General features: G+C 34.7%; 1 protein-coding gene across 4 annotated transcripts in view; it reads right to left on the reverse strand.

Moving 5' to 3' along the window:
• Positions 1 to 21,219, reverse strand: part of CRMP (Collapsin Response Mediator Protein) — a 331,728-nt gene that overhangs the window by 4,521 nt on the left and 305,988 nt on the right. For all 4 annotated transcript variants that reach the window (XM_066733509.1, XM_066733507.1, XM_066733508.1 and 1 more), the window contains exons 8-9: positions 7,971 to 8,126; positions 7,621 to 7,885 (exon numbers count right to left, since the gene is read on the reverse strand). In XM_066733509.1, the coding sequence (XP_066589606.1) occupies positions 7,621 to 7,885; positions 7,971 to 8,126 (421 nt within the window). The remainder of the gene's footprint in view (positions 1 to 7,620; positions 7,886 to 7,970; positions 8,127 to 21,219) is intronic.

Consider the following 21,219-nt stretch of genomic DNA (forward strand, 5'->3'; position numbering starts at 1 on the left):
ATCACACTTTAAAAGTATATAAAAAGTATATTGTTTAACGGGATCCCTCCAGCCCTCGGTAGCCAACATTACGGAACTAAAAATGAGGAAGAATTGTCCATCGCTATTTTTCGACCGATTTCAATGTTTTTGGGCTTGTTGGAATCGTTAGATCTGGCACCTCGTCATAAAGAAGCCCGGTTTTTCAATTTTTTTTGCGTTTAAATATTATTAATGCGAATTTTTAAAAAACTTGATTTTTTTTACGTTTTTTGGAAAATACGATTTTATTTATGACAAGGTGCGAGTCCTAACGATTCCAACAAGCCCAAAAACATTGAAATCGGTCGAAAAATAGCGATGGACAATTCTTCCTCATTTTTCGTTCCGTAATGTTGGCTACAGAGGGCTTGAGGGATCCCGTTAATGGCTACTGTAACGTCTCAGCTCAAACCACTGAGGCGGCACCTGGAGACGTAGCTCGGAACTTCCTCCTCTACTCATCTACTATAGGATAAGTACCTATATTCATAGCTTGCCGCGCCATCTCTCTGTGCACTCTCCGCTTACCGCTTGTCAGTTCCCTCTACTACCCACACTACTCCTTCCTTACCATCTTTTCTACTTTCCAGGCAGAATGTTCCCCTTCGTGGAAACACGCTGCATTAGGGGTAGTCATCCCCTATACTTCGTACAGGGGATGAGAATAGCCCATCGCACCAACAAAACGCACCCCGGGATGTTGTGCGCCGATTGCTACCATCTGATGTCCCGGGCACACAAGAGGCACTACTCAATGGACGAGGTGGTGGAGATCACCAGAGAGACTTGGCGCATGGACGCTCGTTGCTTCTCGTGCCAGGGGCTCATATATAAGGTGTTAGAGCGTTGCACCAAGTGCCTGGCCACTTTCACGAACGGCGGACCATGCGCCGGGTGCGCCATTCATGATCCTAACTTCACGATCATACGCGAATGTGTGCGCTGCCACACCAGGATCATGGGCCTGGATACCGCCTGTGCGGTTTGCGTGTTCGGGGGATCTTCATCTAGCTCGGGGTGGTACGTACCCACCTCCGACGAGGAACTAGACTCCCGGCATCGGGAACCAAGCCCCCCCCCCCCCCCCCGACGAAGCGCAAACTCATAGCTCGAGTAGAAGGGCCCTGACGCCTCTAGATTGTAAGTTCAATGTAGGTGGGGTGCAAACTTTCGGGCCAGCCATGGTGGGGGTAGACTAACCATGCATATTCTCCCTATTCTCATCTTCCCCGTGCTCCCCCACCACTCTCCCAGAAATGTTTGTGCCTCGCCCTCCCGGGGTATAAAAACCCCGGGCAGATTCGAATTCGCACTCTCATTATTTCTTTTGCTTTAACTATTATTACTGCTGTCTGTAGTTTTGCTAAATTCTTGATACATTTGTATTCGCTATCATACGTATTATATAAATTCTGCCTAAACCATAAAATCAGTGCTTCTATCATTCCATTCGCTACCCTTCTCAAACAAATTGATCATCACGAGCCTAGGAGACGTCCCGTTACTGCGCCACAGACGATTTTGTCCAGCATTTTCAAAGGTAAGTTCCAATATCATCTCCCGAATCGCTACCGACCCCGGGTTTACTAGGTGAACGCATAGTGCCCGAAACGGTTAAATTCCGAAAGCTCCGCGCTTTTATACTTCCTAACGCGAGACGTTACACTACATATAAGCATTTTATAATAATTGAAAAATAATTTAGGAAAGTTTTAATTTCGGGCTGGGACATTTGGTAATTTAACTTTTACCGAAGCATTAGGAAAAGGATTTTGTTTTGCTTTGCGAGTCGTTTGGTAAACGTATTATAGAGTAAAAGAGAGGTCCAAGAATCGACATCGTTCCTTCTCGCTCCCGATATCTACCGAAGCTTGGCGGAGAAGACCGATACGCGTATGTACTGGTGGAAGAGTGTGCGTGCAACGACTGGTGAAGCATCTCACGGACCTAGCAGCTGCCTTCTATGTGTGAGAGCTGCGTGCGTAGCAGACGGCGTGGTGGGGAGAATATTCTGTCCACGATCTGGCTTCACTGTATCACGGCGGAATGCTTCTCGCTAGCACTTTTGCCAGTTGTTATTGATATCCGTGCGAGCTATCATGCCCATTCAAGGCTTTTAAGAGGTTTTCTCTGGAGCTCAACCTCCAATTGTTAAACTCACACATTTAATGTGAGCATAATCTTGACCTACCACCACTTTGTGGGGAGACTCCCTCCCCCCTCCCATGGCAATTCTTAAATCCTTAACGGGAAATCCGTATACCGACATTACAGAGCGAAAATTATTTCGCATGCAGCGTCGTTATTTGTTGACGGATTGTAAAGTTATTACAGGTTTTTGGAAATGCCAGAAGCTTATCTACTAAATTACGTTAGGAAAATTAACAAAAAATGAAAAAAAATTTTTGTTTTAATAAATATATTAACATTATTGAGAAACAACAATTAAATCGCAAAATCCCGCAACGTACTTTACTAGATAATGTTCATACGTTTCCAAAAAGTCCACATAAATGCAAATTCGTCAAGAAATGACGACGCTGCATGCGAAATAGTTTTCGCCTTGTAATGTCGGTATACGGATTCCCGTTAATATTGAGTTCAAGGTCTTCCTTGGACAAATTCAGCTTCCCTACCTTACTTGAATTATTTCCTATGGGCTTACATAAGACGGTACCTCTTTTCCAGGAACCTGAGCCGAAAAGTGCTCTTATGGGTACGAGCAGCATCTAGGGGCATAAAGAAAATAAATGGCTAAGGGCAGCCATTTCAATTCGCGAATTAAGGTTGGTGACTTTATCTTTCCCGGTTCCTTTCATCGCGAACTATTGTTCGGCTTGGGGTTTTTTTGGCTTTTAGTTGAGGTTTTGACACTTCGATGCATTCATTAATTCTGTAACACTTGTAATCATTTTTATTCCTTTAATAGATCGTGTTATATTTTATTAACTTTGCTCTCTTAACTTTATTGTGAACAGACCTTTCATATTTCTTTTCAGATGTTCGAATATTGACACTCGACTATTATTAATCACATATAAATTTTTAATAGCTATAGGATCAGGAAAATAATATGTCAGGAGGTAATATAATCTATCGGTGTAGCTACACATGTGTTGGTGTGGAAAAACAGCGATGAGAAGTAAGAGCTTTAATTATTTATTGAAGGCAGCTATCAGTAAAAGTAAGAACAAGTAGTTTTTCCGCTGAGTTCGAACCGTAATTCCTCGACTTAGAAATGAATTATCTCGCTAACGATGTATTTGCGGAAAAAATACTATAGGACCTTTCGACTCGATTTACCTTCAAGAATACTTGATTCAAATTATATACATCATAGACGATATAATCTGTATGTATTTTGACTCGCATAATTCGAGTCTAAAATCCGTCTGCCTCATCAAAACCTTAAAATATCAAACATGTTGCGAAAAATCACATTAATCCGTTAAGGGGATCCATGACCAAGCAATAATTTCAATCAAAAAAATTATCTAAGCCATTGAAGATATGATTTTCTTACTAAGGAGCAAATTTACTTTATTCTTTGTTTTTAGGGGCGTTACTGAGTCAGTTTTTCGAATTTCGGAACAAAAACAAAACCAGAAAATTTAAAAAAATATTTTTTTTCTTTAAATAATTTTGAAAAAGTTAGACTATAGTGCCCTCAGTCAAACTTCAATGAGTAATTGCATACCAATGTAAAGAAAATACTCTTAAAAATTTGGAAGGTATTCTTGACTGACTAATTTAGCTGTTACATGAAAAAAATTGTATTTTTTTTAATCCCAAAAAAACAAGGTTTTACCACCATTATACACAATAAACTAAATATTTTTGTGAAAAGGGAAATTGTTTATTCCCTGTATTTTTTAGTTTCTCGATTCAAGCTTTGGTCTCGATCGTGGATCCTCTTAAGGGGATGCATTCAACGACTTAAACTCTATTCAATTTATTAGGAATATGAACTTTCTTGTAGGAACTAAATTTACTCTTTTGATTGTGCTGAAGGACGCTATGAAGTCGATTTCTCAAAATTATAAAAAAAAATTTCATATAAATGATAAATACTTATATTTTTGTTGCTCATAATAATATTGAAAAATATGCTTTGTAGCACTCTAAAGAAGAGTTGTGTGAGTAAATTGAGACCAGTAAGAAACAAATATATTTAAAAATGTGGAACATTGTTTTAAAAAACTAATTTATTTAGTGAAAGTCAAACTTTAAACTGTTTTACCAACGTAAAAGTTTCAAAATGCGTTATACAAGAACAACCCTATCAGCTCTCTCGCTTTAGAAGGGATGTGTTTTTGTCTAACGCACTTTGAAACTTCTCTGTCGGTAAAACACTTTAAAAGTTATCTTTTACTAGTTAAATTAGTTTTTCAGAACAATCTTCTACATTTTTAGGTATATTGGTTTTTTTTTGGTCTCAATTTACTTATGTCACTTTTCTTTAGAGCCCTACAAAAGCCTATTTCTCGCTATTATTATGAACTACAAAAATATAAGTATTTTTGATGTATATTAATTCTTTTTATAATTTTGAGAAGCCGATTTCGTAGCGCTCTTCAGCTCAGTCAAAAAAGTAAATTTAGTTTCTACAAGAAAGTCCATATTCCTATTAGTTCGGAAGATAAACACTTGTGTGTGTGAATAGAGTTTGAGTCGCTCAATGCGTCCAGTTAAGGGGATGTCTTGAGCGGTAAAAAGGTACTTCCAAAGTATCTTTTACAATTTTAGAAATGGAATCTTTTTATAGGGACTAAATTATCTCGTATTGATTTGTTTAATTGATGTAAAAATTTGTTGAAATTATAATAAAAATCTGATATTTATAATTATACTTTATTTCCTATCAATAATTTAGAATAAGGGAGGCTTTACCATGCTTCGCCAAACTTTAGCGAGTAATATGAAATTAAAAAGAAGAAAATATGGCTGTAATTGTAGAAGATCATTTGGAAAAATTATAATAACGCAACAACGACAAAGTTGAAACCGATTTCAAAGGACTGCAAGGGTGACGTATCCCCGCAAAATCAAATTCCTCGGTACCATGCGTATAGCCATTGACTTAGCGGGGAAACCCGGAATTCAGTGTAAACTAACTGTTTCTGTAAAGTTTCTAAATACATCAATATCCTACACCGTGAGCAATATGCGAAAGTGTTTACTCGCCTCACGTCATTCGAACTGACTTGCGCCTGTGTACGTGTGCTCTCACGTACGACAACACACTTGAATATAGCCATGTCCTGTTGACTGACTCGCAGCCAGCGCGTTAAGACTATCGGTGAACCCATATGGTGTGCGTCCACTTCACGCAACGTACTAAACCCAACTGCACAATCTCATTTAGTATAGTCACTCTGAATCTAAACGGTAACCACACTTTAACGTTCAAGCCCATAAATAAGATGATATATCAAAGTGTGGGCCTGTTTAAACGCAGATTGTCTTCAATGCTCTCATTTCCCCCTCCTCAGAGGGCTAGAGTATATCAATCTCATGTAGGAGACCCCGTGCCCACTTTTCCGTGTCTCAAGCTTAAGAAATTACCCGGTATAACTCTGTCTTGCTATCTTGGCTAGATTCGAATTTTCCTATGGACCACCGGTCATTTTATCCGGTCTTCTGATGGTCTATTGGGATTATACAACACGCTACTCTTTATTCTACTTGAGAACCGATACTCCCGAGTCGGTAATGTAGAATGTTTTTAGTAACCATTACCGTCGTTATTATTTATATTCCTGATTGATTAAAGTATATTACGGTTTCTCAAGGCGTAACGACCGAATTTCGTTTCAAATCTTTCCAAATTCCCCGAAGTCTATAAATGACATTTTTCGACGTTATTTTATAATTTTCTGCTATTTTATTACGATTTTTACTAAAATTGCGCATGGTAAAGCTTAATAAATATTACATTTGAATTCAGCATATCAAAATACATAAAATAACATATTTAGTTTAGAACAAGAAAAGAATTTTTCGGTTTTTTATATGAATTGTAACGTTGCGTTCCCGCAGCGTTACAATAGCTGCCATCTAGCGCTTTGCTAATCTCAAGCGCTAGATAGGCGGGTCTTGTGCGAACTAGGAGGTTATCAACCGATGAGTTATTGATCGAAGATCGATAACTTGTCGGCTTCCTAGTGTCGCACGATGAGTGTAGCGGGGCAGCGGCGGGACAGGCGCAAGGCCTTACCTGCTCCCGCGGACTACCCCGACACACGTAGTTTAGATGACAAAGGTGACACACCAGAGTGCCGAATAGTGCCCCGCCGCCGAAATAGGTGCGACCCCACTGACAGCCACCACCACAGGAAATAGAGAAGTGCAGCGACTGCCAAGGAGCCGCGAACCGATATCGGACGACGGGACACCCTAGCCCTTCGGGCCATCAACCAAGGGCAGTAGCGAGAGAAAAGGAGAGAGCGAGGACCAGGGAGAGAGAGATCGAAGAGAGCCAGTCAATTGTAAGCAGAAGGTAGGGTGATTATTCGTTTTGTAAGAAAGTCCAGTGACGTCCCGGGGTATGCTAGGGCTTTAGGGCTCGTAGCACCGATCGGTTTTATAGGGAACCGCTGGCCCTGCTCACCTGTCACGGGTAAGCGGGCAACTTAGCGTAGTGGTCATTCCGTCGGACCTGTAACGAACCTTATATTGGGTAAAAACGCGAATTAGTAAAAGTGTTCGCGTTTACATCGATTCGTTGTGAGTTTGACCGTTGACAGGATCGTTCCCTTGAGTCGGTTCAAGGCCGCGGACTTAGTATAATTATCGTGAGGAATCGCGACCTTAGACTCCAAACCTAAACAATCCGGGTGTTGTTGTGCTTGAGTACGCGGGAACGGAGTAAGTGCGAATAACCATCGAGTGACGCGCACGTGCGGGGATAGGGACTTATCCGCGTAGTGTCGCGTAGTAGTTAGCTTAGGAATCCGCCGGTGGCGCGCGAGTACCGCGCGATTCGGTGGAGACCACCGCGAATGCCGACTAGTGGCTCGAGCGCGAGGCTAGCTACTACGTCATCAGGGCTTCGGCCGCGTTCGCATAACTTAGGCCGCGTCCACAGTTAGGGTTCCTCGTAGATCACTTATACCGTGTAACGGGAACATTGTATAACATTGAGCGCGGAAGTGATAATAAAGACAATTTATTTGGAATTGAGGAATTATAGTTATTAGCACCCCATCCCCTAAATTCGCGTACAAGGGTTAGAACCCCCTCTGTATAAATAAATATTTGGGTATTATTAACATTACACCGAAGGTGCCCCTGTCTTGTAGGAAGTCGCCTATTGGGACACACACGCGATCGGTGAGGGATCACTCCTCCCCCCTTCTACGCTATCCCTCGGGATAGACAGTAGCGTCACACAATTAATATAATTTTTAGCATTTTCCGCAGTTAATTTAAAATTTTAAGAGTTTAGGAGCCAAACGGACGTCGGATTCATATTCAGTCCATCAAAATACAAATTGATAGATCATCTGATCAGATGTACCACTTTTATGTTGTGATTCGGTATTTAATATAATTAGCAATAACAGTTAGATAACTTAAGTTATTTTTAATCTTGCTTACCGCTAATAGAAAATGTAGAGTCCTGTAAGTTTCGTTGACCTTCTAAGCGCGGACCTTTCGCTGATGCAGCAACTACGGCTGATTCTGGTAATGTTGGTATGCAATCAAATGTACGTAGTCGCAATTTCGGTTCTTTTTCATAAGTGTGATTGGCTTGCGCGCGAGCTGCTGCCTCAGCTGCCGCTTCTTTGGCCTTTGCTATTTGAGCATCCTGCTCAGCATGTTTTCGAGATTCCGCTTCAGTGCGAGCAACACCTCGCAAAGGCTTTTATTTGTAAAATACGTTTTTAATTTGATATTATAGATTTAAAATGAAAAATTATTAATTATAAAAAGACATAAAAAATTACCTTTTCTCTTTCGTTTATAATATCGTAAACGAATGAACAAAAAGTAGGACTTTGAATATATTTTCCATAGCCATGCACAACCTTTACTTCACGTTCATCAACACAAACTCGCCCATTTACTATTACATATTCTGGAACTCCATGGATCTCCATTCCCTGAAAATTCATATGAATGTTTGAATATCTTGTCTTTAATCTTTAATTTTTGTTGCAATCTGCAAAGGATCGGGCTTTATATTTACTAATATTTGTTTAATTTTAGTTAGATTATTATTATTAATGGGCTCATTTCCGTAAGCAAGGGACTGATATTATCCATAAGACTTTGTGGCATTCTCACAGACTTCTAAAATAATAGTTTTAGACTAATAGCTTAGTGAAGTTTTTACTGTTTAAATTGAATCTAAGATGCCATTTGCAAAATAACCTCATAACTAAGCTTTTTAAAATTGTTGAGTATAAACAAGTTCTGGCAGTATTTAAATTACACCGAATAATTCTTAAGGAGTATGTACATTGAGAATCACTGAATATGCGCGGAAACCCCTTGTTAGATATGGAAATAACAATTTCAAACATCTAGTTTTCTACATGCCATGTAATGTCACGATTAGGGAAAATGTCAACACTGTAGGAATAACATGGGACAAGAATTACGTTTCTTCGGTTAAGGGAATCCATTGAACGGCGAAAACTAAAACTTCCAAATAATCTATAATATTAATGGGATTTCTCAAACCCTCTGTTATCAACATTACAGAACGAGACACGCAGAACAAGGGTACGGCGTTATTTCTCATACGATTTCAATGTTTTTGGGCTTGATGGAATTGTTAGGTCTGGTATTTTATTTTAAAGAAACCCATTTTTTCGATTTTTTTTTGTTTTAGATATTATTAATGCAATTTTTAAACAATTTTATTTTGATTAATTTTTTGAAAAATCTGGCTTTTGTAGGACATGGTGCCAGTCCTAACGACTCCAACAAACCCACAAACATCAAAATCGATTTAGAAATAACCCCGTGCCATTATATCGCGTTCTTCGCTTTGTTATGTTGGTAATAGTGAGTGTGAAGGATCCCAATGGGAATAGTAGCTGTAATGCTATTCCCGTCTGTGTGAGGGGCCACTCACACCGTTGGGTTTTCATGAACTCCGTCCGCTCTCACTTTCAGTATCAAGGGCGCCATTTAGTCAGATAAGTGTCCAATAACCTATCGATATAACTCAAGTATAAATTACCCGCGAATCATATGCATTTTTTGCAGTCCAGCGGTCACGTTTAGGACGGTAGTAGTAACCCGGGATCGCTATGTAAGCTAGGTTGTGGATAAAGGGGAGAGTTCCTTACAGAGATACGACCCTCACGATCTTGAATCCTAAGTGCCTTATCACTATACACTCGCAGATAGTAGTGAGAAATGAGGGAGTATACTGTATCTTTTAAAGGTATAGGATCTGCAATGTCGGGTTACTACACAAACAATGCTCCCAGCCCGTCCAAATATAACGCAACACTCTAAAAAATGTGGGAAAAATTACATGCATAATAATTGTAAATTTAAGAAAATTTACAATTATTGATAATGTAAAATTGGAATTTTCCTTTTTTATGTAAAATTACTATTATTTTAGATGGATTAATACAAAACTTCACAAAAAGCTTTGTAAATTTACTATTTTACGTAGAAATTGGAATTTTACAATGAAAATATTAGTAAAAGTACAAGCTGAAATTATTTAGTTACAGAAAGAATTACTTTTACAATTCTATTTCCTAAATTTACTAAAAATAATGAATATTTCTTTATTTTCTATGGAAAATCATATATCAAATACAATTCCATATGAAATTCTCCTATTTTTCATCAAAATTACATTTTTTAAGTAAAAATTACAAAATTTTAAAAAAAGGTTTGTAAATTTACTATTTTACAAAGATATAGTAATTTTACAATAATAATATTAGTAAAATTACAAATTGAAATCGTATAGTTACGAAAAAAAGTACTTTTACTATTCCACTTCTTAAATTTTTCAATGTCACATATAAATTGTTATTTTGCAATAATAATAGCAATAAAATTACTAGTGGAAATCGTTCAATAACGAAAAAAAGTACTTTTACAATTCCATTTTTTAAACTTACTCAAAACAATAAATATTTCACTTTTTGATATGGCAGACTGTATTTCACTTAAAATTTCCTAAGAAATATTCAAACTTTCTGCTCGAACTTACATGTATTTTTAAAAAATACAAGATTTTACAGCGAAAATATATTAAAGTAATGAAATTTCAAATCAAACTGTTTTACGAACAAATTACGCCACGTGTGAACAGTCCTTCAAACTTCATTTAATTCGGCGGTAGCCTGGCTGCTATGCGTTGCTGCGCCAACTATTTCTACGTTAATCGGGGGAAGGCGCACAAGGCCTATCATTCCACCATCTTTTCCTGGTTAAGTCTTCATTGAGGAAGGATCTCGTTCGATAAGATATTATTTTATATGCAACCGACAGTGTGTGTCCCATAGAAGTTTTTAAAAAACATCTGTGGTAAGATTTAGTTAATCTAATACTTCAAAGTGGATCTCTAAATAATAATTAATGTGAAATATACTTGTGTTTCAAGAATTAACGTAAAATTGTTATCAAATGCCTCTAGAGGGATACGTAGTAAAGTGAATTCAAAAAGCAAGAGAAAGGCTACACTTTCAATTGCTTTGTGTGAGATTGCATTTCTTGTATTTTTTCTTCACATCGATAATTGCGAGTCGCGCAAACCTATTTCTGTAAGTACTATAATTATTATTTTTTCTAAAAACTGTACAGTGGGGTATTATGTCTCTGAGAAAAATTTGAAATAGACCTACGAAGTAGAAATTTAAATATTTGTGAACATGTTTTCATCATGTGGAGACTAAGAATAAATTCAGTATTCGCACGTTACTTATTTTAATCCATTCTTCACAGACGTGAAAAATTGAATATCTTTAATGTAATACATATTAAGTTTATTTACACATATATTCTGTTAATTAAAATCCATTACTAATAATACAGAGAATTAAAGAGGATATATAATAATTAGACCGCAAAGGAGAACATGTGCAATAACTGTTAACAGTTTAGCTATTGTGGGGTAACCCTTAATATTTCATTAGCTTTGTTCAAAATATATGCAATTTGTAACTTCAATTAATAGTGATCTGTGAGAAAAGTTATAGTGTATTTAGTCTTTTTATACACCACATAAATATATGGGGCATTCCATGTCAAATCACCGAGTCCCGGACCCGTCCATATATTATTTTCTTGTAAATTTTTGGTTTTGAAGTAATCACAAAAAAAGCTCTTATGCAAATTTTTAGAACTTTTCATTAAACTTTAAGAAAATTACGAATTATTGAAAATCTCAGAATCTTTAACGTTTCCGAGTGTTCAAATGCGTGCAACTTTGTGAAAAATAAAGATATTTACATGATCGAAACGCCATTTTCCTCGTCTTGAATTGAAGTTTCTTCGAGAAAATTGAAGTAAATGTAACTTTTTTTTATCTATGATTTTTTTCCAATCTAATCAAAGATTCATGTTTTCGACTACAAACATCATTTTCAATATTTTTGAAAAAATTATATAAAAATTCTATGGTTTAAAACCTAACTTTTAAGACTATCGCTAGCGTGGAACGATTTTTGCTTCTACTTTTTATCGTAAAAAAAAGTAGAAGCAAAAATCGTTCCATGCTAGCGATAGTCTTAAAAGTTAGGTTTTAAACCATAGAATTTTTATATAATTTTTTCAAAAATATTGAAAATGATGTTTGTAGTCGAAAACATGAATCTTTGATTAGATTGGAAAAAAATCATAGATAAAAAAAAGTTACATTTACTTCAATTTTCTCGAAGAAACTTCAATTCAAGACGAGGAAAATGGCGTTTCGATCATGTAAATATCTTTATTTTTCACAAAGTTACACGCATTTGAACACTCGGAAACGTTAAAGATTCTGAAATTTTCAATAATTCGTAACTTTCTTAAAGTTTAATGAAAAGTTCTAAAAATTTGCATATGAGATTTTTTTGTGATTACTTCAAAACAAAAAATTTACAAGAATATAAAAAATGATCGGGTCCGCGACTCAGTGATTTGACATGGAATGCGCCATATACAAAGAAATTTATATTATTTACGTCAAATAATAAGCTCCGTTGAAGAAGAAATTAATTTACTGTAGACCGGCTTATACTGAATATGACAAGATTGCTTCGACAAATATTTTAGGTTTAATGCATCTTAGAATAATCTTGGCTGAACATATAGCATTACCAGTATTTGAAAATAGTTTTGATGGCTTCATTAGCACATATATGAAATATTTTTAGCATTGTATGGACTGAAATCCAAAACTGATTTTACAGAGAGATAAAGAGAATAAGAATTAGATAACTTTAGATGGCAAAGAAACATATGTACAATAAATAGTAATAAATTAGCTATTATGGGGTGAACCTTAACATTTTACATCACACATTCAAAATAAATGCTATTTGAAATATAAGTTGCTACTGATCAGTGAGTAAAGTTATAGGATATGCAGTTTTTTTTAAATACACCAGAAAAGTAGACAGCAAATTTTGGACTGCTTATGTCAAATAATATGCTTCATTGAAGAAGTTAGTTTACTCCATACCAAATTATATTGAATGATACAAGATTGCTTTGGCATATATTTTGAGTCTTATGTATCATCGAATATTCTTGTTTGATCATATAGCTTTACCAGTGTACACAATTGATTTTGATGTGTATATTAACAGTTATATGAAATGCATGTTGCATCGTATGAATTAAAATTCTAAATTAATTTTACAGAGGGATAAAGACAGTGAGAATTAGATGACTTTGGAGGGCATAAATAATGTGGTTAATAAATGTTAATAGCTTAGCTATTATGGGGTAACCCTTAACATTTTATATATGCCATAATTAAAATAAATGTTATTTCAAACACAAGTTACTAGTCATAGGTGAGTAAATTTATAGGATATGCAATCTTTTATAAGCATACCAGAAATATGCAAAGAAATTTTGTGCCCCCTATGTTAAATAATAAGCTCTGTTGAAGAAGTTAATTTACTGCATACCAACTTATACTGAATGTTACAAGATTATAACAGTTTCACTATAGTAAGATGATTATCTAATAATCAAGTTGCCTTTCATATCTAAATTTATTTGTATTAAAACAAAAGGAATTAAGTAAAAGCAAAACAAATTCCACAAATATTGGATAAAATCTTACTATTAATAATTTGACTTCTTAAATTGAAGTTGCATACATACATACACTGCAGGCCAAAAGTTTAGGACCACCCGACAAAATTGTCAGAATGACATGCTCTTCTTTATGTGCGAGTGGTTTAGCAGCCCTAGGAGTTAAAAGAAATTTAAAAATACCGTTAGAAAGCTTATAAAATTCTGCGTCCGACCATAATGATTTGATCTAAAAAAATCCAATAATGCCCATATTATAGAAGAGAGATATCATACAAATTTTGATGTCTCTTTATATATGGATATCCAATTTCAATGGCTTGCACCGGTTATAGTAATCGTCTTACGAAGTTGAAACTTAAGTATGTGAAAACTTGAAACTTAAGGGGACGCATTGCCCGTCGAAAAAGTACTTCCAAATTATTTTCTACAATTTTAAAAATTTGAATATTTTCATAGAGACCAAATTGGCTCGTATTGATCTGCTTAATAAACGTAAAGGCTTATTTTTTGGATTAAAAAAAAAATTTTTTTAAATCGGATATTAATAATAATATTTTATTTCCCATCAATAATTTCAAAAAAGGAAGCCTTTACGACGCTGCGCTAAACTTCAACGAGTAATTTGAGACCAAGAAGAAGCAAATATTCCTATAAATGTAGAAGGTTTTTTGGAAATACTTTTGTAGCGCAACAAGGAAAAATTTGCAATTTTTTCGAAGCGCAATGCATCCCCTTAAGCTTTCATTTAAGACCAAAAACATATATAAATTATTATTTAGTCCGCAGTTATTTGATAATTAATGAAGCAGTGTTCGGCCACCATTTTATCCGTAAAACATTTGCTCGCTAAGCTCTTGAAGCAAATTCAGGTCTGTATAAATTATGGGTGCCAAACGGGTACCACTTTTAATTGTTTTATTTTGATTATTAATAATACTACGTGTTGCAATTCAATCAATAAAAGTATAAATATGTTAACTGTACTAAAGCATTGCATTGATTTATTTGAAACCGTAGAAAAGTTGTTAATCAAATGAAAGAAAAGTTAAACGTGGTTCCCCTTCTTGGCACCTATAATTTATACAGGCCTGAATTTGCTTCAAGAGCTTAGCGAGCAAATGTTTTACGGAAAAAATGTTGGCCGAACAATGTTTCATTAATTATCAAATAATTACGGACCTAATAAGAATTTATACACGTTTTTGGACTTGAATGAAAGCTAAAGATTCAAGCTTTCACGTACTTGAATTTCAAATGCCCCAGACAATTAATATGAGCGGTGCATAGAACTGAAATTTGATATCCATAAATATGGAGACGTCAGAATGTTGTCATGTTCCTTTCCTTTAGTACAGGCAACCATTAGATTTTTCTATGTCAAATTATTGCAGTAGGACGCGGAATTTAACAAGCTTCACGACGATATCTTTAAATTTGTTCTACCTCTTAGAGTTGCCAAACTGCACGTACTTAAAGGAGAACCTGTCTTTTTGATCATTTTACCAAGTGGTCCTAAACTTTTGGCCTGCAGTGTACATTTGATAATTTAATTGAAGAAAGGCTTCACAAATAGCAGTAATACAATATTTATACAAATACAGTTATATAAAAAATTATTTCTTCCTATAATGTATAATTAGTATTCTCTACCAAGGTTTACATGTTGTTACAGAACAGCTTTGTGTTTTATATCTATGTAAGGCATTCCCACTGATATTCTTTTAATTTTACAATGAGTTTGCTCTGTGTCACTGTATATGCATAATTGCTCTCTTGGAGTGCTCTCTATTTGTGTTGTAGAACTCGACTATTAATTTTTCAAAATTTATAATCCAGACACACACAGCTTTAATAGTAATTTTGAAAGTGGTAGTTTTAAGAATGTTGGTATAGGTGGTTGAGAAATCATAGTTTAAATATAAAATTATTCCTTTTCATGATAATATCTGTTGTGCATTTTATACTAATAATATGTCGCTAAAATTATATATCACCCTGTATATAGGTTTCTGAAAAATACTATATTTATTGATTTTTTCAGAAGCCATTTCTTCTTGAGTTGGTACTTTTGAATTATAGTGGGAATGCATCATACATGGGAGAAACGTTATGCATATTGTTTCAGCCTTAGAGTGTTGTTGGAGACAGTGACAATATAAAATATTTATTTTCAGTTAGAACTAATTCACAACTTGGAATACTGTGGAGCATAAGAAGCACAAATCTCCAATTCATATTCCATAGATAATTAGAACTGTGCCAATAAAATAAAGCATTATTTAATATTTTTGAATAAGAGAGAAATATTGAAAATAAAACCGTGAGTATTTCTTATAAATTATTAAAATATAACTTGAATCTATTTTATATTTACGTTTATTTTTCCCATATTTAATGCAGTTGTATTATTTGTAGCTGTGGTGCAAAACTGAGATTACTGTCCTATGAACTGTCTTTCTATTTTCCTTTCTCAGTCCTAATAACTACATCATTTCACTTTATTTTATAACTCTTCTGCATTTGATGTCTTACATTATTATCGTATTATTAATTTCTTGGTAAATTTATTTCTGTTTCTTTCAAAATGTCTCTTATGATAGAGGGTTTTATATGTAGGAGCAAATTTGTCTCATTTATAAAATATGACAAACACCAAATATACCATAAAACTTTAACTGGTTTGAGAATAATTTGTTATTATCAAAAGTGTAATAAATATTTTATAAAGTATGACAATTATGAAATTCCCGTAAAACGATGGCATCACGATTTTAGTTTTGAGACGCAGAAATAAACATACCTGCACCCATGTTAATTGTAAATTTTCGTGCTACGGGATAAAATTATTTAATGTGCATACTTATTCACATTTTAAGAATAATGCAAAAGGTATACATTGTAATTATTTAAGTTTTTATGGAAAAAGGAAAATTTTGAAAACATCGATTTCTCTTAAAATACACATATTTAGATATCACCAGAAAGAGAAAGCCTCGGAGAAAGTATTACATTCATCAAACCATATTTTGTATAATGACGAATTAGCTTCCACCTTTATTGACGACATTAACACTGTAGAAAATGAAAATTTAAATAACTGTTTAGATATTGTTGAAGGTGCAAGCAATAATGAAACGTTCGCAGATATACGCGCTTTAGCATTAGTTTATTTAAATTTGCGTGCTAAAAATGTAGTTACGGAAATTACTTTGCAAAGTATTATTGAAAGTGTTGTATCTATTTTTAATACATGTCAAGACAGATTTTTAACATCAATGGCTAACAGTGATATTCAGGAAAACGTAAAACAGTTTGTTGTAAATATTTTCGAAGACAGTTTTAATACTATGCATCATGCTCATAATATGGAAAACGATTACCTAAGAAATGCTTTTTGTAGGAATAAATTCTATGAGCAAAACTTAAAGATTAATTTGCCAATGGAAGTAAATTTAGGTACGTTTTATGATGGAAAGATAGGTTCTTATTACTATGTACCAGTTTTAAAAACATTACAATCTTTACTTGAAAATACTGCAATTCTTCAGCATTGCTTGGCAAGAAATGTTAATTACTCAGATGTTCTCTTTTATGTAGGTGATGGAAAAGTAATAAGACAGAATAATTTCTTTTAAACTCAAAAGAATGCTTTACAGATTATTTTATTCCAAGATGCATTTGAAGTTTGTAATCCAATAGGATCGTCTAGAAAAAAATTTAATCTTGTAGGGTTTTATATGATTTTACGCAATGTACCACCATATTTAAAAGGTCGAGAGTAGAAAATTTACAATTAGTACTTCTATGATTTGAGAAGCATTTAATACACTTTAATTAGTTTAAAATTAACGGAACTGTTAGTAAGAGACTTGAAGATTTTAGAAAGTGAAGGAATAATAATCACTATAAATAATAATCAATATCACTTCTTTGGTACACTTGTAGCGATGGTTGATGATAATTTAGGCTCTCATCAAATAGGAGGTTTCAAGGAATGTTTTTCTTCTAACTTTTTTGTAGATTTTTTAATATATCTCGTGTTAAATTAAAATCTAATCATTTTTCTATACAGAAGAAACGAAGTCCAAAAACGTATAATAAGAGCTGTGAGCTTGCAAAGAAAACAAAAAGTATAATACGAGGAATTAAAGATAATTCGCACCATTAAACAAATTAAGTCATTTTCATGTATGCAATCCTGGCCTTCCTCCCTGTGTAGCTCATGATTTATATGAAGGTATAATTCCATATATGACCTAATGCAAGCTATAAAATATTTAACGCGTAAAAAGTGGTTTACATATAGCTTTTTAAATATGCGCATCAATGAGATAAAGTTAAACGATGAAAAAAATTATAGTACTATACCATATATAAAAAAGGCTCATAGGTTACTTGGAAATGCTAGCCAAATTCGAAGATTAGTTTTAATATTTCCGCTAGTTATCTTTGACCGTATTATTGATTTTAATGATAATGTTTGGCTAATGACTTTACTTATGCGACAAATTCGATTTATTACATGCTCTCCTGCTTTATCACAAGGCCAAATTCCGTTCTTACAGGAAACTATAGAAGATTATTTAGCTTTGAGATTAAAATGTTTTCTTCGTATTCCTTTAAGACCAAATCATCATTTTATAAGGCATTATCCTTCATTAATACAATTCTTTGGACCATTGAAACACTTATGGACTATGCGATTTGAAAGTAAACATGGTTATTTTAAGAAAATAATCAGACATTCCTATAATTTCAAAAATTTGTTAAAAACATTATCTGCGAGACATCAAATGCAGTAAATGTTCAACTCAGAATAATTTAAGTATGCTACTCTAGCCAAAGCAGAAAATGCTATTGTTTATAGAGCTGATGATTATCATCATGTTGTGGTTTCCGCAATAAATCCGTATTTTAACATGCATGGTAATGAAAATTTTTATTTTATTAGCAAAAATGTGGAAAATCGGAATATATTATATAAACAAAATATGCATATTTTTGTGGGGAAGGACATGTACGATAATTTTCTAGTATGCAAAATTTGTTATATTTTGATAAATATAGATTATAAATATATATATTTTGTTGGGACTACGATTCCTATAATTTTATGTCATGAATTAGGTGTGTTTGAAAAGTTAGAAAGTGATAAGCATTTAAATTGTTCTGATATTTTCACTGTTTATTCCTATGCTTTATTGCTTTCTCCCGATCCTATTTACACTACACACTTAAGGACCACATAGTTTCTGTAACGAAATATGCACCTATTGACTTATAAAGCGAACTTCTACAATGTAAGTTAATGGGTTTAAACACTGCTGTGAAGTCAGTATACCACTATATTCTAAAAACAAATATATCTCTAAAGAGTCCTAATTGAACCTTGCAAAATTGAATAAATTTATTGACAGTAGATGAGCTAGGATGGTTTTGTGACCGCATGGCGAGGGGAGCACAGAGCGAGGGGGGGGGGGGGGAGGTAAGATAATATTGTTCTTTTTTATCAATTGAAAAACAATATCTCTCCTAAGTTACGCATTGTTGCAGTTTAGATGCCCGCGTGTACCGCCCCCCCCCCTGACGTTAAACTCCTATAGTTTGGGGGTAGCCATGTGACCTCCCCCCTCTTATGTTAAATTCCCTATAGTGGATGGGGTGCCCAAGCGAATCCTGACGCTCCTGGGGCGAGATTTGGGGGGGGGGGGACCCACGTGATCCTCTTACGTTAAAATTCTTAGAGTGGGTGGTGGGGGGATGCCCAAGCGAGTCCTGACGCTCCTGGGTGCCCCGTGCGTGACCGTGCCTCCCCCGTCGGTAGAGAGCAATCAGCTGACCGCTTCCCTTATTTTTTTGTAAGGTAGAAATAAACGGAGTATAAATCTTTTTAATTATGATTTATTGATGTATTAAAAGGTTTTATTTAGAATAATTCCTAGATTTTTTTAAGGTAGAAAAAAAGGAGATTTTATTTTTTTAATTATGATTTAATGATAAAAAAATCGTGCCAACAAAGAGCGAGTGTTAATTACGACGATCGTTAATAATTATATTTTATAATTCTTCACGTGATTTCAGGGGAGAGGAGCAGGGGGATGGGCTTTGCGATTCGATCAAAGAGAGTTGGGCGATCGTTTGAGTTTTTCTTTTTTAATTATGATTTATATAATTATAAAATAATATATATAATAATATATTAAAAAATAATAATACTATACAAATAATAATAATAATATTATTGCCCCTAAACAGCAGCAGCATTTATGATTAAAAGAGAAAACGATTTATTATTAGTCTTAACTTTTATTTTCATGAAGTACTTAATGTTAGAAGTGTTTAAACTTTTATTAACATTTACCGAATGGTGGTGGTGGCTGTTAAATGCAATCACGACCCTTATGCTCACGTAGACCGCATATTGCACAGCGTAGAGAAAAGGTCGAAGTGGTAGCGGATGATGATCGGCAGCAGCAGCAGCAGGCTGCAGCGGTGTATTTAAAGGTCTACGAAGCGGTTGCTGCTGCTGCTGCTGCTGAGGTGTCCATTTACTTGGTACACCTAACTGAGCTTCCGGCTGTTGTTCAAGGGTCTGCAGCACAATCCTATATGGCTTTACGATTGCTATAGGCAATCCTGCTTGTTTAATGTCCAATAATCTCAACTTTTTGTCTGGCAAACTGATTTTTTTGTTGGAATCCATTTCGTATACTGTCAGAAGCACTACTGAAGTGAAGATTGCTCTCCTCTCAATATTAACAATACGTATTAGCCTCCTCTCTCTACTCTAGATGAAATTACACCTCTTTATCAATACGTATTAGCTTTCTTTCCGTTTACTCTAGATGAAGTAGGAGAAGGTATATTTACAATTTTATTTTTTCAATACATTTATTTTAAAGATTGAATGAAGCTTTGAGGACTGTAGGAAAAGGTATATTTACAGTGACATTTTTTCACTACTTTTTTTAGTTTCGATTTTATTTGATAAAATGAAATATAAGAATGATTAATTGTATGTTTTTTTTAAAGATAAACTATTCTATCAAATTTTTCTTACAATCTATTGCATGATGTATAAATTTTTAACAAGTGGTGCACCATTCTGGCAGTGGACAGTTAAGGGGAATCTGTATATGGACATTACAGAGCGAAATCTTGCGCCAAACGAAACGGTCTCATTTCTTAACCGATTTTAACGTTTATGCACCTTTTTGGAAACGCCAAAAGATTATCTAGCGATCTTCGTTGGCCGATTTTTTAAATTTCACTTTTTTTTTTAGTTTTTCATTTTTTGAAAAATCGGCTAACGAAGATCGCTAGATAATCTTCTGGCGTTTTCAAAATGTGCATAAACGTTAAAATCGGTTAAGAAATGAGGCTGTTTCATTTGGCGCAAAATTTGACTAATTTGATGAAATATACGCAGAGTCGACAATAACAAAGGGAACGCTGGAACCTAGCTTGCCTTCCCCCTCGCTGCTCAAGTGGGGGGGGGGGGGGGGGCAAGCTAGATTCCAATGTTCCCTTTGTTATTGTCGGCTCTGCGTATATTTCAACAAATTAGTCAAATCTTGCGCCAAACAAAACAACCTCATTTCTTAACCGATTTTAACGTTTATGCACCATTTTGAAAACGCCAGAAGATTATCTAGTGATCTTCATTGGCCGATTTTTCAAAAAATGAAAAACTAAAAATAAAGTGAAATTTAAAAAATTGGCCAACGAAGATCGCTAAATAATCTTTTGGCGTTTCCAAAAATGCGGTTAAACGTTAAAATCGGTTAAGAACTAAGGCCATTTCGTTTGGCGCAAGATTTCGCTCTGTAATGTCGATATACAGATTCCCCTTAATGTCAAGGTGACCATAATTCTTACAATTTTTACACTAATAATGTAGTGTAAGGTCTACCTCAGGCACCATCTGCGTAGCTTGTGTTCTCGTGACAGTAGGCTCCGCTTGTG

Source organism: Prorops nasuta, unplaced genomic scaffold (genome assembly GCF_024137725.1).
Source record: "Prorops nasuta isolate Cenicafe-Biocafe unplaced genomic scaffold, Cenicafe_Pnas_1.2 PNAS00011, whole genome shotgun sequence".
Lineage (NCBI taxonomy): Eukaryota > Metazoa > Arthropoda > Insecta > Hymenoptera > Bethylidae > Prorops > Prorops nasuta.